The 24,921-nt window shown below is 46.4% G+C and overlaps 1 protein-coding gene across 1 annotated transcript in view; it reads left to right on the top strand.

Moving 5' to 3' along the window:
• Positions 1-24,921, top strand: part of LOC124743685 (alpha-amylase 2-like) — a 144,847-nt gene that overhangs the window by 24,324 nt on the left and 95,602 nt on the right. Inside the window, exon 3 of the mRNA XM_047248888.1 lies at positions 20,650-20,801. Coding sequence (XP_047104844.1) covers positions 20,650-20,801 — 152 coding nt within the window. The remainder of the gene's footprint in view (positions 1-20,649; positions 20,802-24,921) is intronic.

Raw genomic sequence — 24,921 nt, 5'->3', positions numbered from 1 at the left:
AACGTTTGCAAGACAACAACCATCTGCACGAACAGTTCGACGACGTTTGCAGCAGCATGGACTATCAGCTCGGAGACCATGGCTGCGGTTACCCTTGACGCTGCATCACAGACAGGAGCGCCTGCGATGGTGTACTCAATGACGAACCTGGGTTCACAATGGCAAAACGTCATTTTTTCGGATGAATCCAGGTTCTGTTTACAGCATCATGATGGTCGCATCCGTGTTTGGCGACATCGCGATGAACGCACATTGGAAGCGTGTATTCGTCATCGCCATACTGGCGTATCGCCCGACGTGATGGTATGGGGTGCCACGTCTCGCTCACCTCTTGTTCGCATTGACGGCACTTTGAACAGTGGACATTACATTTCAGGTGTGTTACGACCCGTGGCTCTACCGTTCATTCGATCCTTGCGAAACCCTACATTTCAGCAGGATAATGCGCGACCGCATGTTGTAGGTCCTGTACGGGCCTTTCTGGATACAGAAAATGTTCGACTGTTGCCCGAGGCAGCACATTCTCCAGATCTCTCACCAATTGAAAACGCCTGGTCAATGGTGGCCGAGGAACTGGCTCGTCACAATACGCCAGTCACTACTCTTGATGAACTGTGGTATCGTGTTGAAGCTGCATGGGCAGCTGTACCTTTAACCGCCATCCAAGCTCTTGTTTGACTCAATGCCCAGGCGTATCAAGGCCGTTATTACGGCCAGAGGTAGTTGTTCTGGGTACTGATTTCTCAGGATCTATGCAGCCAAATTGCGTGAAAATGTGATCACATGTCAGTTCTAGTATAATATATTTGTCCAATCAATACCCGTTTATCATGTGCATTTCTTCTTCGTGTAGCTATTTCATTGGCCAGTAGTGTATAAGGTGATACACGAGTGGCGTTCAATAAGTAACTCAACACATTTTTTTTCTGAGAGAAGGTTGGTTTTATTCAGGATTCCAATACACCGTATTATTACCCCCTCTTTCGCCTACAAAACCCTGTTTTTCAACACAATGTCCGTGCAACGTCACGGCCTTGTGCCATCTTACTAGGAGAGCCTGTATGTCCGAATGGTTCCACTCTACTGGTCGACGTCTGAGCCAACGTCATGCTGCATCAATAACCTTCCCGTCATTCACGTACAGCTTATTGCGGGATCCAATAACCTTCCCGTCATCTACGTACAGCTTATTGCGGGATCCAATTCCGCACAGATGGTCCTTCGTTGCTCTTGGGGTCTTCTGTTAGGCAGTGAGGAACCCAGCGGGCACACACCTTCGATTACACCAACTGGTGGACGAGCGTGGTAGCACCACCAACAGAGACGTTCAATTGTGCAGCGAGGTGTTCATTGATCACATCGAATGAGAGTGTCCGCACGTTCCAACACTGCACGACCTTGCGCGACCTTGTTGCTATGATCACAGACACCTCTCCCAACGAGTCATCGTGCTTTTGTTCACTATCAGGTCTCCGTAGACATTCTGCAAGCGCCTACAAATATCTACGATGCGCTGGTATTTTACGCCAAAAGAAACTCAGTGACAGCCCCCTGCTTGGAACCTGCCTCCATTACCGACGCCATTTTGAAGGGTACGTGTAGTACGTGTAGTGTCTCCTCCTATCGGAGCTTCATGAAACTATAGGGGCTGGAACTAGAATATTCCACGGTGGCCCACAACAAATTCCAAATTTTATCAGCTGAAACAGGCCGAGAAAAAAATGTTGTCTTACTTACCGAACGCACCCCATATTGAATATCATCCCCTAAATAACTGGCACGCACTGAATGCATCTAATTAAGTAAATTACGCAAATGTAGTAATTAATAATACGTACAGTACATGACACACATACACTGATGAGCCAGAACATTATGACGATCTGCTTAATTATTTGTTTGTCCGTTTTTGGAACGAAATACATCACTGATCATGTGTATCTGGGATCCGACAGTTTGTTGGTAGAATTGTGGCATTAGACGTCTACTCGCCGACGGTGTAATTCGGGTAAATAACAGGCCGCTGATCTGCGTACGCGGTGATGGTGCCCCATAGTGTCAAAGGTGGGTTCCATAGGATCTATATGGGGCGAATCTGGTGTTCGAGACATCAGAAGAGTTCACTACAATACTAATCAAATCACTGTAGCACGGTTCTGGCTCCGTGACATGGTCCATTATACTGCTGAAAAATGATTTCGCCGTCGAGGAAGACATCAAGCATGAAGGGATGCAGGTGGCTCACAGCTGTCAGCATCTTCGATTACTACCACAGGTACCATAAAAGCGCAGGAGAATTTATCGCATAGCCTAATACTGCTCCCACCAGGCTCTGAGCACTATGGGACTTAACTTCTGAGGTCATCAGCCTCCTAGAACTTAGAACTACTTAAACCTAACTAACATAAGGACATCACACACATACATGCCCGAGACAGGATTCGAATCTGCGACCGTAGCGGTCGCGCGGTTCCAGACTGTAGCGCCTAGAACCGCTCGGCCACCCCGGCCGGCCGGCCGGCCGGCTGCTCCCACCAGCCTGCTTCCTTGGCGCACTGTACGTTTCGAGCCGTCGTTCACTCCGATGACGGCGTTTGTGGAGACGACCATCGAACTAGTGTAGAAAAAATGTTATTCACCCGAAGAGACGACAAGTTTCTATTGATCGACGGTCGAATACCAATGGCCCCGTGCCCACTGCAATCGCAATTGACGATGTCATTGGGTCATCATGTGAACACGTAGGGTGGCCTGCTGCGGAGCTACGTGTTCAACAATGTACAATGAACGGTGTGCTCTGAAACGTACGTGCATCATCATAGGCAGAGATGCCAGAGATACCCTCCTGTTCTACTTTACAAAGCAGGTAAGCTTCCGAACCCCAACTTCTGTGAAGAAGACGTTCAACCATTTAGGGACTAATGGTAATTTCAGTGCCCTGCTACGTTTTTACACGAACGTGCACGATTTTAGCACGTGGACATTCGACCAGCTTCGCCGGTTTTGAGATACTTGTTCACAGGCACTGCGTAATGATAACGTGGGCTTTGTCAAAGTCGCTTATCTCAGTGGATTTCTCACTTGCTCCCCTATCTTCGTTAGGGTGACACCCAGTCCGTATCTGCTCCGCTTACACCCAGTGCTTTTTTTACCGCCTCACGTGCCCGCTAGGTCACCCGGTGGCATCCAACGTCGCGGTGGGCGGTGCTCATAATATTTTGGCTCATCAGTGTATGTCTCATAGGCAGTAACTGAAAACAAAATTGGTCGTAACCTCCTCCAGCTGCAATATAATAGTTCTACAAGGCCAGTCCAGTCGCAAGTAGCAGGCTTTAACGTCCTACGCTATGATCAATAGCTTGAAACGTTCTCCTGTCGGTGATGATTTCTGGAAATCATTCCCGATACAAGCACCGAGCCGTGGGTCCATTATCGTATACTAATCCACGCAACTACCGATTCTGCAATTGAGTATGCTTCCATTGCGTTGTACCAGAAAGCAAGGTCGTCATTGGCATTGTTAAACAGCTACATATTAGACAGTTACGTTTTAGCCGAGTCCGTAATTATTATTTAAACAGTTGGCGCTGCACGTAAGTATGGCAGTGAATACGGTAACATGTCTAGAGAAGCAATGACGTGAAACACATGTCAACATTACTCTTGCGAAAAAGGATATAAAAAACTGGCGGCGAACGTAAGAACTACAACTTTACTATATGCAACGAAGACGGTAGTCAGATCACTCCATGTCACCTAGAGTTTCTTGTAGTATACTGCTGCGTTCTTTTCCGAATCGTTCCTCATTATTAACGTACCATGAAGAGATGTAGAAATTCCGTATGAGAGGAAGCGTCCCCAGAACCATGTCCACATGACGTATTTTCTTCTATACGTTGGAATGTGTCCTGGAAGCTTTGTTAAACCCCTTAAGGTACATTGATATTTGTTTATCGCATTTCTTCCGGGCACGATCCCACCATCCCATCCAGTTAACGTCAGTTAGTGGTGGAATAAACATGTACGGCACTATACTACTGGTCCCCTCTTTGTTCGTCTTTCGCACGGTTATTCATTCACGTGACAACTCTTAAAGATTCTTACGTAAAACAAGCTTTATTAATAGTCTACAGCCGGCCGCGGTGGCCGAGCGGTTCTAGGTGCTTCAGTCCGGAACCGCGCGACTGCTATGTCGCAGGTTCGAATCCTACCTCGGGCATGGATGTGTGTGATGCCCTTAGGTTACTTAGGTTTAAGTAGTTCTAAGTTCTAGGGGACTGATGACCTCAGATGTTAAGTCCCATAGTGCTCAGAGCCATTTGAACCATTTTTGAACAGTCTATATCTTCGTTCTTTATGTCTACGTATTTATTTATCAACGTAGTGACCCTGCCAACAAACACGTTTCTCCCAACAAGAGACCAGTTTGTTGATACGGTCACTGTAGAGCGTTTTACTTTGTTGACGGACCCACCTCAGCTGTGCTTGCATCGCTTCATCACTATCAAAGGGAAGCCCTCAAAGGCGTTCTCTAAGTTTTGCAAACAGATGAAAATCGGATCGAGCCAAGTCGGGCGTGTAGAGAGGATGATGGATGGCAGTGAACCCAAGGTGTCGGATTGTAGCAGATATCGCAGCACTGATATGTGATCTGTTCTCACACACCGACAAAGTTACGTTGCGCACCGCCATATTACAAGCTACGACTAAGGAGTCCTACACCGGCAGAGGGTTGCAGCTTCCGTCAGCGAAGCGGGAAAGTCGAGAGAGTAATATGCAAGTCATGTAATACTTACACTGAGATTAAGAACAGAATTTAAAAAATCGGATGCATTACTTTTCAGTACGCCCACATACGTTGCTCAAGTACAGTGTGCTTGTGAAGCGTCAAGAAATTGAAGCTCAAGTGTTACAACCAAGCACTTTTTACGTATCTACTGTAGCTGAATCCAACGGGTTAGATTGTGTACATTATGAGACTAATAAATCGCAATTCACTAACAACTCGACCACGTCTATTATCAGTATGAAGTGGTCTGCAATACAGCAGCTAGGAAAACAGGTAACCTCAACCCATTCCACCAACGGGGTAGACAATTGCCTTCTATTGATGCTCCAAAAGCAATTCTTCCAAGCAGGTATAGCCGAGCGTGACTTCACTGTGCATAAATCGCACCACCGATACTCCCACAGCGCCCACTACTCTCCAGCAACGCTGCACATCACATTCACATGGCGCTATGTCGTTACTGCACAAGTTACTGTGCTGCGTCAGCTGGAACGACAATAAGAAGCGGATGCTGCCACATGCATTGTGGAAGATTGATGGAGTGTGGGATTCGAACAGTAGTGTGATGTAACGCACGTGGACGTACGTAAATGGAAGACCAGAAATTTCCTTCCAGATCATTTCACTTCATGGCTACTATTTGACACGAGGGCTTTTTGTCCAACTAATTTTATCTAATGATTTTTTCCATTAATTTTAGATCTGTTATCTTGAAACACTAAACAGATCGTGCATATTCAATAACCATGATACGAATCACTGAGGTGACAAAAATCATGGGATAGTGAGATGCAAATATACAGATGACGATAGTATTGCATACACAAGGTATGAAAGGGCACTGCATTGGTGGAACTGTCGTTTGTACTCTTGTGATTCATATGAAAAGGTTACCAAAGTGCTTATGGGCGCATGACGGGAATTAACAGACTTTGAACGCGAATTAATAGTTGTTGCAAGACGGATGGGACATTCTATTTCGGAAATTGTTAGGGAATTCAATATTCCGAGATCCACAGAGTCAAGAGCGTGCCGAGAATACCAAATGTCAGGCATTACCTCGCACTGCAGAGAACGCCTCCACTGAACGACCGAGAGCAACGGCGTCTGCGTACATTTGTCAGTGCTAACAGAAAAACAACAATGCGTTAATAACGACAGAAATCAATGGGGGACGTACGACGAACATATCTGTGCGGCGAAATTTGGCGTTAATGGGCTGAGGCAGCAGACGAGTGACGTGAGTGCCTTTGCCAACAACACGACCTAGCCTGCTGCGCATCTCCTGGGTTCGTGACCATGTCGATTCCACCCTAGACTACTGGAAAACCGTGGCCTGGTCAGATGAGTCCCGATTTCAGTTGGTAAGAGCTATGGTATGGTTTGAGTGCGGTATAGACCCCACGATGCCATGGATCGAAGTTGTCAACAAGATACTGTGCAAGTTCGTGGCGGCTCCATGATGGTCTGGGCTGTGGTTACATGGAATGGACTGGGTTCTCTGATATAATTGAGCTACTTGGAGACCATTTGCGGCCATTCATAGACTCCATGTTCCAAAATAACGAGGGAATTTTTATGGATGACAACGTGCAATGTCACCAGGCAATAAGTGTTCAACATTGGTTTGAAGAACATTCTGGACAATTCGAGCAAATGATCTTTCCACATAGATTGCCCGACGTGAATCTCGTCGAACATTTATGGGGCATGATCCAGAGGTCAATTCGTGCACAAAATGCTGCACCGCCAACAACTACGGACGGCTACAGAGACAGCATGGCTCAATATTTCTGCAGGGAACTTCCAACGACTTGTTGATTACATGCCACGTCGAGGTGCTGCACACGTCAGGCAAAAGGAGGTCTGACATGATATTAGGAGGTATCCGACGACTTTTGTCACCTCAGTGTACAAATTTTTTATACTATACGTGTATCTATAAAGTAATGTTAATACGTAATGTGGAAATTAAGTATTAATTTTAAAATATAATATAATAATGATACAAAAGGAATTTAATTAAAATTCAAAGTGAATAAGTTTCAGCTTATATTGCTGTTACTGGTTGCATCGGAAGAACTTGAGTTTTGCCATCGATCTACAAGAATTATCCCTGCATGTAGACCCGTTGTCACTATATTATACTACATTGCCCCTCACTCGTATGTTCAGGCTTCGTCAATCTAGCCTACACATAACCATATGGGTGGTTGTTACATTTATTTTTTTCTTCATTTTTAATTTTTTTATTTATAGTTTCCCTTAATAGCATTTTAGTCGTACCTGACATTCTACAGTATTGAGGTATTTTAAAGTTAGGAGCGTTTAATTGATCTTGAGAACTGTAAGGAGTTTCCTTTTTGGATATTCAGTATCCAGTCGAATTAACTGTAGTCAATGAACTGTGATCATTAACAGTTCTTTGCAGATCGCACTCTAATTGCTTGCATTCCCTCTCTGCTTGGAAAAGGGTGCAACTTGAGACATAATGACCACCAGAGACCTTCTCTCCATATTCACGAACTGGTGGGTTACTACATCCCACCGATGTAGACATTAGAAATATGAAACATGGCCTGTTAATTGGTACTCCATACCTCGAGTGCAGTCAGTGTCACACACACTGAGCCTCTTCTTAATGCTGGACAATATGCTGTATGTCCACCTTGGAGTACTTCTAATATGCCAATCAGACCACCATTCTATCTAACCTCCACGCTCATAAGTATCTTTTACTATAAATATGAGCTCCAGACATCTTGTACCCTCGATCATATTGTTCGTGTCCAACCATTACGAAGCTGCCTCGCAATGTACCACAATATGCAGCAGACACATGCCGAAAATCACCAGTAAAAGCCTCGGCAGGTGTAGTGTGAAAGACACCGGTGAGCCTCAAGAGCACATTCCGCCGAATTCGTTGCAGTTTTGTTTTGTAGCTGTCTGGTCGATGGCGATGCGCCCAGACGTCGACTGCTGTCGTAGCGGCCCCTTATCAGTTAGAGGGCCTGCACAACAGACAACCAAGGTGGGCTGCCAACCTCCCTTCAACAGCTCAGATCGAAACATCGCCGGTGGATGTAAACAACAATAGACTTTCCGCATAAACACAGAACTACTTCGTGAAAAGCCATTGCCGAAGATCTTCCAATTGGAACTAATGTGAATACGTGTAGCACTCCGCCAAATCGGCGTTATAAGCACGCCAGCAGAGTCAGACCGGCAAAGTGTACCTATAGCTAGGACAGCTCCGGCCAATACTTACGCCGGACAAAGGATAGTAAACATTCGCTGTAGCTTTCAGTAGAAAGTTGTATCTTTGTAATTGTGTAGTGTAGTATTTTGATTATTATTTTCTTTTCATTGTCTTGTACTTTTATCTGGTTTTGCCACCATAAGAATTGTTGTGCTTCTTGTTGTTCTTGTGTTTGGAAATTAGTGCACACCAAGTAGGCGTTTTAGTTGCAATGAAGTGTGTTCATACTTGATCGTTAGTTCTTTCCTGCTGACCGCAGGACACTACATCAGCAAAGCCCACAAAAGCGTAGAATATAGCTTCGTAATGTGACTGCACAACAAGAAGCGGTAATTTATAGTCGACAATGCGAGCAAGAAAAATCTTATGCATAATTCTGATAGCTTTCTGGGTAACGGAGTTCATATGTTCCCTTTCTCGTCAATAAAAGTACCTAGATAACTGCAAACAGTGCAACATATTAGGCTGGTGCATACGTTCGTTGCTTTTTTGTTTTGTTAGTTGGTATTCCGGTTGTTATGGAATTATTTATCGACTGTCATTTTTTATTTGTAGTTCACTGTTGCTGTCTGAGTTTAGATATCATCATTTTGTCATTTGGAGATAGTGAGTGAAGCAGTGGACGCTAGAAATGGAGTGCCAAGTGGAGAGATCGAAACATTTCCGACGTATTCTTCTGTTTGAATTTAGTAGTGGAGTGACAACAGCGGAGGCACCCAAAAACATTTGCACCGTGCGTTGGGGATAATGCAATTGGACAAAGCCCGGCATGAAAATGGTTTTCTCGTTTTAAGGAAGATCGCTTTGACGTAAGTGACTCTCGACGTTCGGGAAGACCTTCGTGGTTTGATGAAGATCGTTTAAATGCATTAATCAGTCAGGCAGCAGTAGCCGACCGAGACAGAGGCAGCAACAGGGAAGTAACCGCTTTTGTGACATTTATGACTTCCTAACCAGGAGCGAATTATATTATATCATCTGTGTGCTTTAATAGTTTAGCTTCTTGCGTTTCTGCGTGTAAATTTAATATCTATAGCCACAGTTCTCGCGTTTTTGTTCGCGTTGTGACATATCAAAAGTTCCTAATCAGGGGCGAATTATTTAGTTTCATCTGAGTACTTCGGTAGTTAGGTTTTTGAATCTCTGCGTATTATCAGACACAGTTCCTGGGCTTTCGTCAGGGTCTACAGCAGAGTTGCGCAGCACGTGCCGTTAGTCCGTTTATCTGCATAGGTAAGCATTCCACGGTCTTTACTATGGACAGGGACTGCGATTGTTATGTGCGGATGCGAGCCGAGATGGTGACACTTCGCTCTCAGCTTCAGGCTGCGATGGCTTCGGTTACACAGCTTGAGGCTGCAGTGGATGGGCACCACTGTTGTCGGCCGGCCGTGGGGATCCAACGGACGTCCAGCACGTCAGAGTCCTCCGATCGGTCTTCACCGGTGTCCAACCCAGTTACTAATCCCACTGAGGCTGATCCCTCACCTGTGGTCGAGTGGGTGGTCGCGCTGGTGCGAAGCAGGCTGCGAAAGACTTCCCAGGTGGCTGCACGTAAGGCCTCCCCAGTTTGTCTGACAAACAGGTTCCAGGTGCTGTCTGTGGCTGACACTGTCGCTGAGTCAGATGCTGTCGCCTGTCCTGTTTCAGAGGAAACCACTCAGCCTGCAAGATCCTGGAAATCACAGAGGGTGGGATTATTGATAGTTGGGAGCTCCAACGTTAGGCACGTTATGGGGCCTCTTAGGGACTTGACTGACAAGAAGGGAAAGAAAACCAATGTGCACTCCGTGTGCATACCGAGTGGAGCCATTTCAGATGTGGAAAGGGTCCTCCCGGATGCCACGAAGAGCACAGGGTGCAGCCAACTGCAGGTGGTTGCTCACGTCGGTACCAATGATGTGTGTCACTTTGGATCAGAAGAGATTCTCTCTGGTTTCGAGAGGCTAACAGAAGTGGTAAGGCTGCCAGTCTTGCTTGCAAGATGAAAGCAGAGCTGACCATTTGCAGCATAGTCGACGGGACCTCCGGTACAGAGTCGAGTGGAGGGTCTGAATCAGAGGCTCAGACGGTTCTGCGACCGTGTAGGCTGCAGATATCTCGACTTGCGCCAAAGGGTGGTTCGGTTTCGGGTTCAGCTGAATAGGTCAGGTGTCCACTATACGCTGGAGGCGGCTACACGGGTAGCAGGGGCTGTGTGGCGTGAGCTGGGCTGTTTTTTTAGGTTAGAGGGTCTCGGGAAAACACAAGAAGGGCTTTAGTCACAAAGGGTGCAGGCCGAACACAGAAAGAACGTAGATACAGGAACCACTGGTATAACAGTTGTAAATTGTCGTAGCTGTGTTGGGAAAGTACCAGAGCTCCAAGTGCTAATAGAAAGCACTGATGCTCAAATCGTTGTAGGCACTGAAAGCTGGCTGAAGCCGGATATAATCTCAGCCGAAATTTCTGCGGAGAACGTAACGGTGTTCCGAAAGGATAGGCTAAACACTGTTGGCGGTGGCGTGTTTGTTGCTGTTAGAAGTAGTTTAACTTGTCGCGAAATTGAAGTAGATACTTCCTGTGAGTTAGTATGGGCAGAGATCATTGTTGGCAACCGGAATAAAATAATAATAGGATCTTTTTACCGACCTCCCATTTCAGATGATACAGTTGCTGAAAGGTTCAAAGAAAGCTTGAGTTTGATTTCAAACACGTACCCGACTCATACGATAATAGTTGTTGGTGGATTTAATTTACCGTCAATATGTTGGCGAAAATACATGTTTAATTCCGGAGGTACGCATAAAATATCACCCGAAATCGTGGTAAAAGCATTCTCTGAAAATTATTTCGAGCAGTTAGTTCATGAACCCACGCGAATAGTAAATGGTTGTGAAAACACACTTGACCTCTTAGCAACAAATAATCCTGAGTTAATAACGAGCATCATAACTGATACAGGGATTAGTGAACACAGGGTTGTAGTAGGGAGACTGAATATTGTAATCCCCAAATCCTCCAAAAATAAGCGAAAAATATACCTATTCAAAAAAGCAGGTAAAAATTCACTTGACGCCTTCCTGAGAGACAATCTCCATTCATTCCAAATTAATAATATTAGTGTAGACCAGATGTGGCTTGAATTCAAAGAAATAGTATCGGCAGCAATTGAGAGATGTATACCAAATAAATTAACAAACGACGGAACTGATCCTCCTTGGTACACAAAACTGGTTAGAACACTGTTGCAGAAACAACGAAACAAACATGCCAAATTTAAACAGGCGCAAAATCCCCAAGATTGGCGATCTTTTACAGAAGCTCGAAATTTAGCTCGGACTTCAATGCGAGATGCATATAACATCTTCCGCAACGAAACTTTGTCTCGAAACCTGCAGAAAATCCAAAGAGATTCTGGTCCTATGTGAGGTATGTTAGCGGCAAGAAACAATCAATGCCTTCTCTGCGCGATAGCAATGGAGACACTATCGAAGACAGTACTGCCAAAGCAGAATTACTGAACACAGCCTTTCGAAATGCCTTCACAAAAGAAGACGAAGAAAATATTCCAGAATTCGAATCGAGAACAGCTGCCAACATGAGTAACGTAAAAGTAAATATCCTCGGTGTAGTGAAGCAACTTAAATCACTTAATAAAAGCAAGTCGTCTGGTCCAAGCTGTATACCAATTAGGTTCCTCTCGGAGTACGCTGATGCATTAGCTCCACACTTAACAACCATATACAACGGTTCGTTCGACGAAAGATCCGTACCCAAAGACTGGAAAGTGGCACAGGTCACACCAATATTCAAGAAAGGTAGTAGGAGTAATCCACTTAATTACAGGCCCAAATCGTTAACGTCGATATGCAGCAGGATTGTGTTCAAACATTATGAATTACCTCGAAGAAAACTGTCTATTGACACACAGTCAACATGGGTTTAGAAAACATCGTTCCTGTGAAACACAACTAACTCTTTATTCGCATGAAGTGTTGAGTACTATTGACAAGGGATTTCAGATCGATTCCGTATTTTTGTATTTCCGGAAAGCTTTTGACACTGTAGCACACAAGCGGCTAGTAGTGAAATTGCGTGGTTATGGAATATCGTCTCAGTTATGGGAGTGGATTTGTCCTGCCAGAGAGGTCACAGTAATTGACGGAAAGTCATCGAGTAAAACAGAAGTAATTTCTGGCGTTCCCCGAGGTAGTGTTATCGACCCTTTGGTCTTCCTTATCTATATAACGATTTGGGAGACAATCTAAGCAGCCGTCTTAGGTAGTTTGCAGACGACGCTGTCGTTTATCGACTAATAAAGTCATCAGAATATCAAAACAAATTTCAAAACGATTTAGAAAAGATATCTGAATAGTGTGAAAATTGGCAGTCGACCCTGAATAAAGAAAAGTGTGAGGTCATCCACATGAGTGCTAAAAGGAACTCGTTAAACTTCGGTTACACGCTAAATTAGTCTAATCTAAAAGCCGCAAATTCAACTAAATACCTAGGTATTACAATTACGAACAACTTAAATTGGAAGGACACATAGAAAATGTCGTGGGGAAGGCTAACCAAAGACTGCGTTTTATTGTGTGTGTGTGTGTTGGGGCTTATGGGCGCTCAACATCGAGGTCATCAGCGCCCTGACACACATTAAAAGGAACGAATGTGTAAAGACCGAAAAAAACTGAAGCACACACTCAAAGAAAGCAGGAAAAGAAGGAAAATGCAACATAAGAAAGTAAAACGTAAGGAAAGGGAAAGCATAGCAACAAGAATGCCACAGGAAATTGTCATTGGCTGGCCACTTACATAAAATATGGGCGAGCTTGTCACACAGTGAGCAAATTAAAATCCTCTCCCTAAAATCTGTGTAAAAAACATTTGACATGGCACAGAACTTTAAAACTTTAACCACATTCGCCTGAGTGTTGCCTAAAAGAGATGGCAGGTCCGCTGGCAGGTCAGCCGCGGCCCGCTGGTCAGAAAATAAAACGCAATCCAATAAAACGTGGCGCACAGTGACCTGGACGCCGCCAGCACCGCACATTGGAGGGTCCTCTCGCCGGAGCAGGAAGCCATGCGTCATAGGGCTGTGGCCTATTCGAAGCCGAGAGAGGAGAACCTCGTCCCGTCGATGGGGCAGAAAGGAAGTACACCACACACGCGTTGTGGGCTTGACTATACGGAGCTTATTGTCAGTCACTTCCAGCCACTCATCCTCCCACCGACGCATGACTCGTGAGCTCAACAGCGAGGTGAGTGCGTGCAAGGGGATAGCACACTGAGATACTTGTGGATCGAGACACGCCTCCTTGGCTGCGAGATCTGCCCTTTCATTCCCAGCAATGTCGACATGCCCCGGAACCCAGCAGAAAGCTACAACCTTCCCCAGTCGCTGTAGTCGGAGGAGGGCATCCTGGATGGTCTGGACTATTTTGTCTGCCGGATACAAACGTTGCAATGAGTGAAGGGCACTGAGTGAATCGGAACAGACAAGAAATTTAGGACAGGAAGAATGTCTCATCTGCTCCAGTGCCCGCAAGATCGCAGACAATTCTGCATCAAAGACAGTAAAAGTCTGAGGCAGTCGGACCTTGAGGACACGATCCGGATAAACAACTGAGCACCCAACGGAATCCCCTTGTTTGGACCCATCCGTAAAAACAGCTACATAGTTGTAGTGCTCAGATAAAATGGCTGAAAATGCTGCATTAAAAACGGTGGCAGGAGTGCAATCTCTCTTGTACTGCAATAAATCTAAAATCACTCCGGGCCTCTTCAGTAACCAGGGTGGCAGGCGGTTAAAACCCTGGATTTGGGGTTGTACAGACTCCACACCGAGGGACTCTAGCACGCGTTGCACACGGATTCCAAACGGCAACGTAACCCGGAGACGGCGGGGAAAAAGGCGGTCCAGAGGTGGATGGGCAACAAGATGGTGAGCAGGCGAGCTGGGAGCTGCAAGAAACTTACAAGCCTCGCGGACCAGCAGGAGCTGCCGCCGGATGGTAAGTGGTGGTTCGCCAGCCTCAGCACAGAGGCTGGGTACGGGACTGGTCCGATAAGCACCCATGGCCAGTCGAATCCCAGCATGGTGAACAGCGTCAAGGATCTGCAAATAAGACGGCCTTGCTGACCCATATACTGTGCACCCATAGTCCAGCCGTGAACGCACAAAAGCTCGATAAAACTGAAGGAGACGCGTCCTGTCCGCTCCCAAGACCTGTGGCTGAAGCACTTGAGGATGTTCAGTGCCTTCAGCGTTCTGGCTTTCAAGTCACGTAGATGTGACAGCCACGACAACCTGGAGTCAAAAATTAGGCCCAGAAACCGCACCGTGTCTCTAAAATGTAGGACAGTATCCCCCATATGCAAGGCAGGCAAAGTAAAAAGACGACGAGAACGATTAAAATGAACACAAACACACTTATCGGCAGAAAACCGAAAACCCGTCTTTGCAGCCCACTCCTCTAACCGCCGCACTGTTAGCTGCAATTGACGGCTCTCGGTTGCAACACTGGAGGAGGAACAGAAAACAGCAAAGTCGTCCACAAACAAGGAGCACTGTACTGGACTCCTCACTGTAGACGTTATACTGTTGATGGCTATGGCAAAGAGGGTAACGCTTAAAACACTGCCCTAGGGGACACCGTTCTCTTGCTCAAAGCGATCAGACAGTGTGTTACAAACGCGGGTCCGAAAAAACCGCTGAGACAGGAAAGACCGAATGAAAATGGGGAGGCGGCCACGAAAGCCCCATTGATGCAGTTGTGCAAGAATACAGTGTCTCCAAGTAGTATCATATGCCTTACTGATATCGAAGAAGATACCGATACAGTGATGCTGACGGAGGAAAGCCTGCTGAATAGCCGCCTCTAGGAGGGTCAGGTTGTCGACCGTGGACCGAAATTTTCGGAATCCATACTGAAAGCGGCTAAGCAGCTGTCTGGTCTCTAGCAGCCAGACCAGACGACGGTTAACCATCCGTTCCAGGGTCTTTCCGACACAGGTTGTCAAGGCGATACTACGGTAACTACTGGGACATGTGCGGTCCTTTCCTGGTTTGAGGAGAGGGATGAGGATTGCCTCCCTCTAGGAGGTGGGGAACACTCCTGTCTGTCATATGAGATTAAAACATTCGAGGAGGATTTCCTTTGACGCCGCTGGCAGATGTGGAAGCATGGAGTACCGGATGCGGTCGTAACCTGGTGCAGTGTCAGAAGTCTCAGTAAGTGCTGATTCAAGTTCCCACATGGAGAAAGGGGAGTTGTAGGCCTCAGAACTGTTCGACCGAAAGTTCAAGTTCGCTCTTTCGACAGTCGCACAGTAGCGACGAAACGCTGGATCCTGGGTTTCAGTGGCAGTACTTTGTGCAAAATGCTCTGCCAGCGTCTGAGCAATGGCTCTGGGTGTCGTTTGGAGCTATCCCTGGTTCAGGACTGCAGCTATTGGTAAACGGCTGCGTTTACCGGAAATCCTCCAGATGGCTTCCCATACTTTTGTGGAACAAGTGGAACGGTTGATGGAGTCCAGGAACTCCTGCCATGACCTTTTCTTGCTCTTTTTAATGACACGGCGTGCCCTGGCTCTCGCGATTCGAAAGGCGGTAAGATTGACCGCTGTTGGGCGGCATTTAAATCGGCGAAGAGCCGCACGCCTGTCCCGGATGGCTGAACGGCACTGTTCTGTCCACCAAGGCACAAGGCGCCGCTTAAGAGTGCCAGAAGACTGTGGTATGGACAGGTCAGCAGCATGATGGATCACAAGTGTGATGTGATCCACCCATTCCTGTACGCTGTTGTGGCGTTCAAAGACAGCCAACCGAGTGAACAGTGGCCAGCTAGCCCTGCCAATCATCCACGATGGTGGCCGCTGCTACAGCAATACACCATCCAGGAGATGAATGCGGATGGGAAAGTGATCGCTGGAATGAAGGTCGTCAATGACCTCCCAGTGAACAGAGTCAGTGAGGGTTGGAGAGCAGAAAGATAGGTCAATTGCTGAGAATGACCCAGTAGCAGTAGAGAAATGAGTCGGTGTACCTGTGTTGAGGATGTACAACACTTGAGATGTTAGGAGGCTCTCCAAAATTCGACCTCGAGGGCAAAGAGAAGTGGAGCCCCACGATGGGCATTGAAGTCTCCCAGGAGGAGAAATGGGCGGGGGAGTTGGTCGATAAGATCTGTGAGAGCGTCTAAGGTCATTGCATCCAGAGGGGGTAAATAAAGGGAGCAAACGGTAAGCCTCCGATGTGAATGAATTTCAACTGCAACTGCTTGCAGGTCAGTATCCAGGGGGAGAGCAGAGGAGTTGTGGTCATTATTGACAAACACGGCGACTCCGCCTTTGGCCCTTCCTCCAGTCAGGTCATCTTTGCGATATGACGTATAGCCCCTTAGTACAGGAGCATCAGATGGTTTTAAGTGCGTTTCCTGTAAACACAAGCACAGGGGGCGTTGCCGTGCTAGGAGGTTCAGTTCCTCCACATGTGCCCAGAGTCCATTCATGTTCCACTGTGTAATGGGAGCCATCTATAAGGGTGGGAGTACCTTCATTCTCACTTTCTGTCGGGGAGGAGAGCCCACAACAGGTGGAGGCTCAGTTTTGGGGCGAGATGTTTGCCCCAGTCTGACATCAACCTCCATCGCCTCTGAAGAGGCGTCGAGAGAGACGTCAGAGAGAATGACATCCACATCAGCAGACTGTATAACTTCAGTCTCCTTTATTGGGCGAGTCTTCACCTTTGTCTTTGGCTTCGATTTTCTGGCCTGAGGTGGCATTGGAGCCAAAACCTCAGAAGCAGTAGGGGGTGTAGCAGCGCTGGGCAGTGCACAAGACTGGACCCGGGAAGGGGCAGGAAGTTCCATGATGTCAGCTATCATGGCCTGGTCAGAAGGCCGGTGGGGAGCAGCAGGCTTCACAGGAACGGCAGCAGCACACGTTCATTGACAAACGCAGGTGCTAGTGCTGACAGTAGCAACTTCCGTTTGTGTAGCGGTATCGGTTTTCAAGACTGGCTGTTTGAGAACGGAAGAAAAGGAAGCAGCGAACGTGGGCGGCTGCATGGACTTGTAAATTTTCTTCGCCTCACCATACGGGATGCGTTTTGTAGTTTTAAGTTCCTGGATATTCCGTTCCTCAAGGAAAACTCTGCATTCCCTACGCCACACAGGGTGATCCCCAGAGCAGTTGACACACTTGGGAGGAGAGGAGCAACCAACTCCCTCATGGGCGGCTTTACCACAATTCCCGCAAGTGGCTTTCCCTCTACAGCCGAGAGTAGTGTGTCCAAAGTGTTGGCATTTAAAACACCGCATGGGGTTGGGGTAATAAGGCCGTACACTGAGACGTAGGGAAACTGCCTTCACATGCTCTGGCAATTTGGTGCTGTTAAATGTAGGGATAAATGAGTCAGTCTTTATGAGAGTACCATCCACCCGTTTCATAACGTGTTGCACGTCAACAATTCCTTCCCGGGACCATTCAGCCTTCAGTTCGTCTTGGGGAATGTCAACGAGATCTCTGCAAGTCACAGCACCTTTTCTGTAGTCCAAGGTGCTGTGAAATTCAGTCTCTATCGCAAACTCCCCAAGAAATTGTGCTTTCTGAAGGTTCTGGACTTGCTGGAAACTAGATGTTTCAACCAACAAGGTTCCATTTCGCAAGCGATTGACAGATTTTAAGGTGCCAGCAATGCCTTCTAAGCCTTTCTGTATATAAAATGGTGAAACTTTATCAAAACTCCCCTCCTTTCTTTTAATAATGAGAAACACATTCTGCGAAGCAGTTTGCATTCTGTTACTAGTAACTGAATCAGGAGGACTGGCTACACGAGCCCTCTTGTTGGACTGGGTGTTAGAACCCACCAGCAGTCCACCCTTTCCGCTGGCAGGAGAAGAATAAAAGTTCGAGGGTTCCATCTCGGTCCCACGAGCAGCTAGGGAACTCGAAGTCCACCTAGACAGAGCCCCGCGTGCCTAGGTAAGCCTTATACAACTGAGGTGCGGCAGGTTCCCCAGAGGTTGCCCGCTAACGACTGTTCCACCCCAACAGCCATGCATCTCATCCGCGCGCAGCACACCTTGAGATTGAGGGGTTGTTTATAGAAGTTTATTCCATCCTCGCGATCCGGGCGGTCAAGCCAAGATCCCCACTCCGTGAGACACACAACATTCCACCGCCGCGCCGCACGGTGGTCGTTGAAGCATGCCCAGAGCTTACGGTGACAGAGGACTGGCGGCGCTTTCCAGTCCCCAGCTCAGGAACCCCGGGGTCGCCAAGCCAGTACCCAGCAAATGAATGCTGAGCCCCTGGGGGCTGCGTTTTATTGGCAGGAGACTTAGAAAATGTAACAGATCTACTAAGGAGACTGCCTACACTACGCTTGTCCGTCCGCTTTTAGAATACTGCAGCGCAGTGTGGGATCCTTACCAGATAGGACTGACAGAGTACATCGAAAAAGTTCAAAGAGGGGCAGCACGTTTTGTATTATCGCGAAATATGGGAGAAAGTGTCACAGAAATGATACAGGATTTGGGCGGGACATAATTAAAAAAAAAAGGCGTCTTTCGTTGCGACGGAATCCTCCCACGAAATTCGAATCACCATATTTCTCCTCCGAATGCGAAAATATTTTGTTGACACCGACCTACATAGGGAGAAACGATCACCACGATAAAATAAGGGAAATCAAAGCTCGTACGAAATTGGAATAATAGAGAATTGTGAAGGTGTTTCGATGAACCCTCTACCAGGCACTTAAATGTGGTTTGCAGAGTATCGATGTAGATGTAGATGAACTCACAACGATCCACGTTAATGTACTCGAGAATTGGCAAATGTGATGAACTGTGATCATTCTTCCAGTGTGTGACATTTACATGCAGCGTGGAAGGTTTAAAAAATCGGGTGCATGGATGTCGCCTGCTCTAAGCCAAAATCACAAAAATCAGTGGGTGGCCAAATATGCGCCTCTGCTTGCTCGTCATGAAATGGCTCGTGAACAACATCGATCATTGCTGTCCTGTATCGTTACTGGTGGTGAGAAATGGTATCTTTGTGCTAACATAAGGAAAAGAAAGGAATGGTTGAGTCCAAACAACGCAGTAACTCCCGCATAAAGACCTGCGCGCATCCGCAAAAGATGTTGTTATGCATCTGGTGGGACAGAGACGCTGTGGTGTACATCGAATTGCGAAGTGCGAACATTTATTGTCAACAACTGAGATGATGCCACTTCACGATAACGCCCGCCCGCATTTAGCTAGCCTATTCACCTAATCTTGTGTCCTCAGATATTCACTTTCTCCACTCTCTAACAATCTTCAAGGAATTACCTTTCCTGATGAAAATGCACCCGGAACACGGCTTGACTAGTTCTTCGCTTCAATACCACGTGATTTCTACAGTCGCAGAATCGAAAAGTTTCCCCATCTTTGGCAGATTGTTGTAAATAGTGAAGGAGAATATATCATTGATGACTAAAGTCTTTGTTACGTGTTTCTATTGTGTTTATTAAACTCATGGGAAATTCTTTCGAACTGATGCGCCAACCTGTCAAGCCTCAGGGAGGGATTTCTGGTAAGAGAAAGTCTTCTCTTTAGGAGTCTGTCGGTCGTTTTATAGAAGGCTGTAAGCAGACTGTTAGTTACCACCGATACATCGGAAAAAACGTATCATTCGTCCTTTCCTCAAGTCTCGTACACGAGTCCGCAGACACAAATATTAGGACGTCACTCGCGTACGCGAAAACGCCTTCAATTGTATCTGCTCCGTCTAAAGCGTTAGGGTGTGGTATCCTTTTTACACTTAAGAGAACGTTAAATACGGAAGTATATGAACACATTTTACAGCATCGTGAACTGTGTACACTAGGGAAACAGTTCGGAGACGACGATTGTATCAAATGACACTGCACCTTGTCTTAACTAGCATCTGCGAGACAATGTTTAATAGACAATAACATACCTGAAATGGATGGGCCTGCCGAGGCTCCTGTCGTGAACCCAATGGAGCGCCTTTTAGCTGAGTTAGAATGTCAACTTCGCTTCAGACCCCGGCGTCCAACGTCCATTCGTTTCAGCTCTTGAGGTAGCAGGGGCTTCTATTCCTTCACAGACATTCGGACACGTCATTAATACTGTCCCCAGCAAAGTTCAAGCTGTCATAAAAGCGAAAGATGGACACACCCCATATTAATGTCCACTGATTGATGTTAGGATACTTTTGATGAGATAGTGTAGATCTAGAAGACAGGAGGAGTGCGATCAAAACTTCCCAGCACTTTTCTGTCGCCCTAATGCTTTAGGTTTCCACCTAACTTTCTACGTAATCTTCTGACCATTCCTTGGATATTCTGCCACACAGCCTCCATTAGTTGAGGAATGCGATACCTCAGACATCTAATAACATTTAAGCAGCACATTGAGTAATTATCATCGAGTATACATACTACTCGAACACGAGTTGCTTAAGTTGACGCAGTTAAAGTTAAAAGATGGTCGTAACGATCTGCTTAAATCATTTTGTCCCCTGGGATAGTTATAACTATTTACAACAATGAATTCTTTTGCTAAAACCCATCAGTAAAAATAGGGAAATGGATGTGTTCCAGACATCGCCGGTGAGCGAGCACTTGTGGCTACCAGAACGAGGCCACCCCTGGTGGGAGCGCTACCAACCAGTGTCGTATCACATTGCATCACGCTCTGGAGATCGTGCGGAATTCCAGGAGATGGTGCGACGCTGCAATACTGCTGGAATCAGGTGCAAAATTACATTATCTTTTTGATTTGAAGATTTTCAAATGGCTCTGAGCACTATGGGACTTAACTGCTGAGGTCATCAGTCCCCTAGAACTTAGAACTACTTAAACCTAACCAACCTAATGACATCACACACATCCATGCCCGAGGCAGGATTCGAACCTGCGATGGTAGCGGTCGCGCGGTTCCAGAATGTAGCGCCTAGAACCGCTCGGCCTCTCCGGCCGGCGAAGATTTTTACATGTATATTTGATATGATACATACTTGAAAAGACTTAATCTATTCGGTTGTGCCTAGATTTACTTAAGTGCGACTGAGAAGAAACAGCTACATTACATGGTACACAGCCGAAACACCGAAGCAAGGCAAAGGTTTAATTTAAGAGGTTACAGGAAAGCAAACAGCGACAACAGCCGACTCAGTATTCAGAAGGAATCAGCTAAGCCTGGTGGGCAAAAAAGAAAACAAACGAATCGCAGGATAAGTATTACACAGTGGCTAGTTCAGAAAAAACAGAATTACTTGAATCAGCTGGCCAGCTGTCTTACCAAAATAGATACCTTTTTATGAACAGATGTATGAGAAATTTACGAAATGATTTGGTGAATGGCACAGTCCCAACCAAGGCCCTTTTTGGGTTTGCCCCTGGATTCAATAAACTAGGCAGTCAATAAATTAGGCATTGTATAACACACAAATATGAGCCGTGTTAAACACTATTCTAATAATATACAAACACCGTAGAATGAAACAAATTTGGTAGGCACTGAAAGTGTTAAACACTTCTCCAGTAAAATACAAACACCAGTGAACAGAATAAGGCTGGTAAACACTGAGAACAAGCTGCAACATTAAGTGTATTAAATACTAGTCTAATAAAATACAAAAGAAAGCCAGTGAATTAAAGAAGGCTAACAATCACTGAACAATTTATATGCCAGACTGATAGCTTGCAGTTAGACTTGACAGAAAGTGCGGTCTTCTGTACGCAAAAACACAGTCGATCTGTCCACGTGACGAGTAAACAATATGTCGAGTAGGCAGCAAAATTAAATTATAATTTATGTTTGCCATTGCCACAAATCACGAATACGTGTGCAGAAAAATCGGCTAAGCTTAGCCTGGTAGAAAAATACAAATGAGGGCCTTTGCTCACAACAGGAAATTGGAAGAACAACCACAAATACCAGCTAGACCCGGAAGGAACTTGGATGCAGTGGGTCACACGTCAGCAAAGCACAAAATTTCTGCCCGTTGCAAAAGGCTTCACCACTAGTTCACAATACATATGCGCAATGGTTCCCCAAGCAGGCTCGTTCCTCCAACAGTAGAGCAGCTGACAGATAAGCTCCACCAAGTGTGATGGCACCAATAACAATCTACAGGACGCGTCACAACGTTCCAGCTATGTTTGGCTCAACAAAGTATTCACATGTCCTCTGTAAAACCAGGTCCTCCAACTGTCTACGCCCTTCTGCCCTGTTTATACGCACTCTCATAGGCCAACGACCTACCGGTATGCAGTGGGCAGAGATTGGTTGATTTAGGATGAGGGAACCAAACAGCGAGGTCATCGGTCCCATCGGGTTAGGAAGGATGGGGAAGGAAGTCAGCCATGCCCTTTCAAAGGAACCATCTCGGCATCTGCCTGAAGCGATTTAGGGAAATCAAGGAAAACCTAAATCAGGAATCAGGATGGTCGGACGCGGGCTTGAATCGTCGTCCTCCCGTATGCGAGCCCAGTGTGCTAACCACTGCGCCACCTCGCTGGGTATGTGCAGAGACATACACAGGTTAGGTTGCATCAATTACTGAGTCCCAAGGATGTCTTGCGTCCACGGCATAATGTTATTATTGACAAATTCTTGAATTAACACTGTAACTGAACTTTGTTTTTTATGCTATATATGCTGCTCAAACATATTTTGTCCTCTATGCTACGGCTTTTCACCTGTTACTACTAGGTCTACAACTTTGCTTCCACCGTTTTTCCTCGAAGTTCGTGGCTTTATTGTGAAAAACATACAAAAAATTGTGATTCTTAGTGTTGCCCATCGCTGGCCACCACATTCTCCCATCCTTCGGATAGCATACGAAACCCGTGGCGGAAGAACTGGGCGTCTTTTGTAGGGATCTATGAATCGATTCAATTTTGCACTTGTTCATATGATTGGAAGTGCTGGTCAGCCAAACTGTATACCAGTGATCGAAAAAGGTGGTAGTCAGAGAGAGCAACGTACAGAGAATACTGCGGGAGGGACAGGACTTCTCATTTCAATGTTTCCATGTGTATTTTGATGGGTTTTGCGACATGGGGTCGAACACTGACCTGCTGCAAAATTACCTTTACGTGTCTATCGCTCTATTGTGGCAGTTTGTGTTTCAGTGCTGGGCTCTAACGCGTCAGTTGCTTTCGATAATGATGTCCTGTGACTGTCTTCGTTTGTCTCAGTAGCTACGAAAACGTTCTGTCTTGCTCCGCCATGCCGGTCTTCGACATCAAAATCACCGTTCTTAAGGCGTTGAAAACATTCTCTGCTCGTTCGTCCACTAATAGCTCCCTTACTATTGGTCTTACCCAGCATTTTAAGACCCACAGCCACAGATTTCTTCATGTTAAAGCAGAAAATATATATACTGATTATCAAATAGGCCGGGAGAAACTCAAGAATCACATCATACACCTTTACGGGGAGGAGATGTACCGCAGCATGAAGAAATTTGAAAAGTTGCGCCACCGTAGATGTCGTTTGCTAAGTACTCTTGCCTTTCTAAAGAGATGTCACTCCGAGAATGTTGTTCCAAATTTTGCTAAGGTATACAGTTTGGCTGACCAGCACTTCCGATCATATGAACAAGTGCAAAATTGAATCGATTCATAGATCCCCACAAAAGACGCCCAGTTCTTCCGCCACGGGTTTCGTATGCTATCCGAAGGATGGGAGAATGTAGTGGCCAGCGATTCTGCAGCAGCTAAGAGAATCAAGAAACGAGCCAGCCTCGCATTGGTACGTGAGAGAGTGCAATTCACCCGCCGGAGCCTTGAGTTTATCTCACAGGAATTACTCAAACTACTTTTGCAACTGGCTAGTAATTTCACTTCTTTTTCCTGGGATTGGATTGATGGTGTCACCTGGGTTGCAACTGATTCCGCCCATAAGAAGGCAACGGGACGTCAAACAGCTAAGTTCTCACGTCTCCTTGACAAACCATCTCTGCAGGTTCCGTGAAAGACTGTCATCAATTTGAGTGGCATGGTGTTGAGTTATGATGCGGTCTCGGTTTTGCAGAAAGTTCGCTCCCACCCCCAAGTTCACTCCGGTCGCAGAAATTGTTAGTGCTGTTGAACAGGTTGCAGCTCGACTTCCGCCTGAATCAGCTGAGGAAATACGTCGTGAAACTTGTCGTGCGTTGACGAAATCCAAGCCGATGAAGTCAAATATCACCAGTAAAGAGAGGGCGGCCATTCGCGATCTGAGGGAGCGCTCTGAAATTGTCTTACCGGCTGACAAAGGCAATGCTACAGTTGTGGTCTCCCATAAGGACTACACTGATAAGATGCAGAGCCTGCTAAATGACGATTCCTACCGGAAGACCAGCGTTGACCCTACAAAGAAGATCGAGAACAAGACGAGGTCGCTTCTCAAGGACGCAGATTTACCGGAGGGTGACACTAAGAAATTGTTACCCCAAGGTCCGGTACCGCCTAGACTATATGGACACCCGAAGGTTCACAAAGAGGGGGTACCATTTCGCCCCATTGTCAGCAACATCAGGGCACCTACATATTTGTTGGCCAAATACCTGACGGTAATATTAAGTCCTTATGTGGGTTGTTATGTCCTAGCCAGTAATGCCACCCGAGCCCGCTGCCAAAAGGTTGGCAGCATCAAAGTTCGGACGCCGTCCGCATAAGCAGCGCCAGCGAGAGAGGAAATCGCCGCAAGTCTACGCGCGCCACCGCTGGCTTCTGGCTTCTTAAGCGCTGGAGTCGCGAGCGCTAGGACAGTTCTGTATTCGCCGCTCAGTTGTATACTCGCCACCGAATTGTGTACTTGCTAGTCAGTTGTGTGTTCATCGCAGCAGAGTTGTTGTTTGTCGTCAGCCGACGCTGACCTAG

The sequence above is a fragment of the Schistocerca piceifrons genome, chromosome 1 (genome assembly GCF_021461385.2).
Source record: "Schistocerca piceifrons isolate TAMUIC-IGC-003096 chromosome 1, iqSchPice1.1, whole genome shotgun sequence".
Classification (NCBI taxonomy): domain Eukaryota; kingdom Metazoa; phylum Arthropoda; class Insecta; order Orthoptera; family Acrididae; genus Schistocerca; species Schistocerca piceifrons.
Note: the sequence above shows the minus strand (reverse complement) of the source record. Positions and strands in the feature narration are given on the sequence as shown.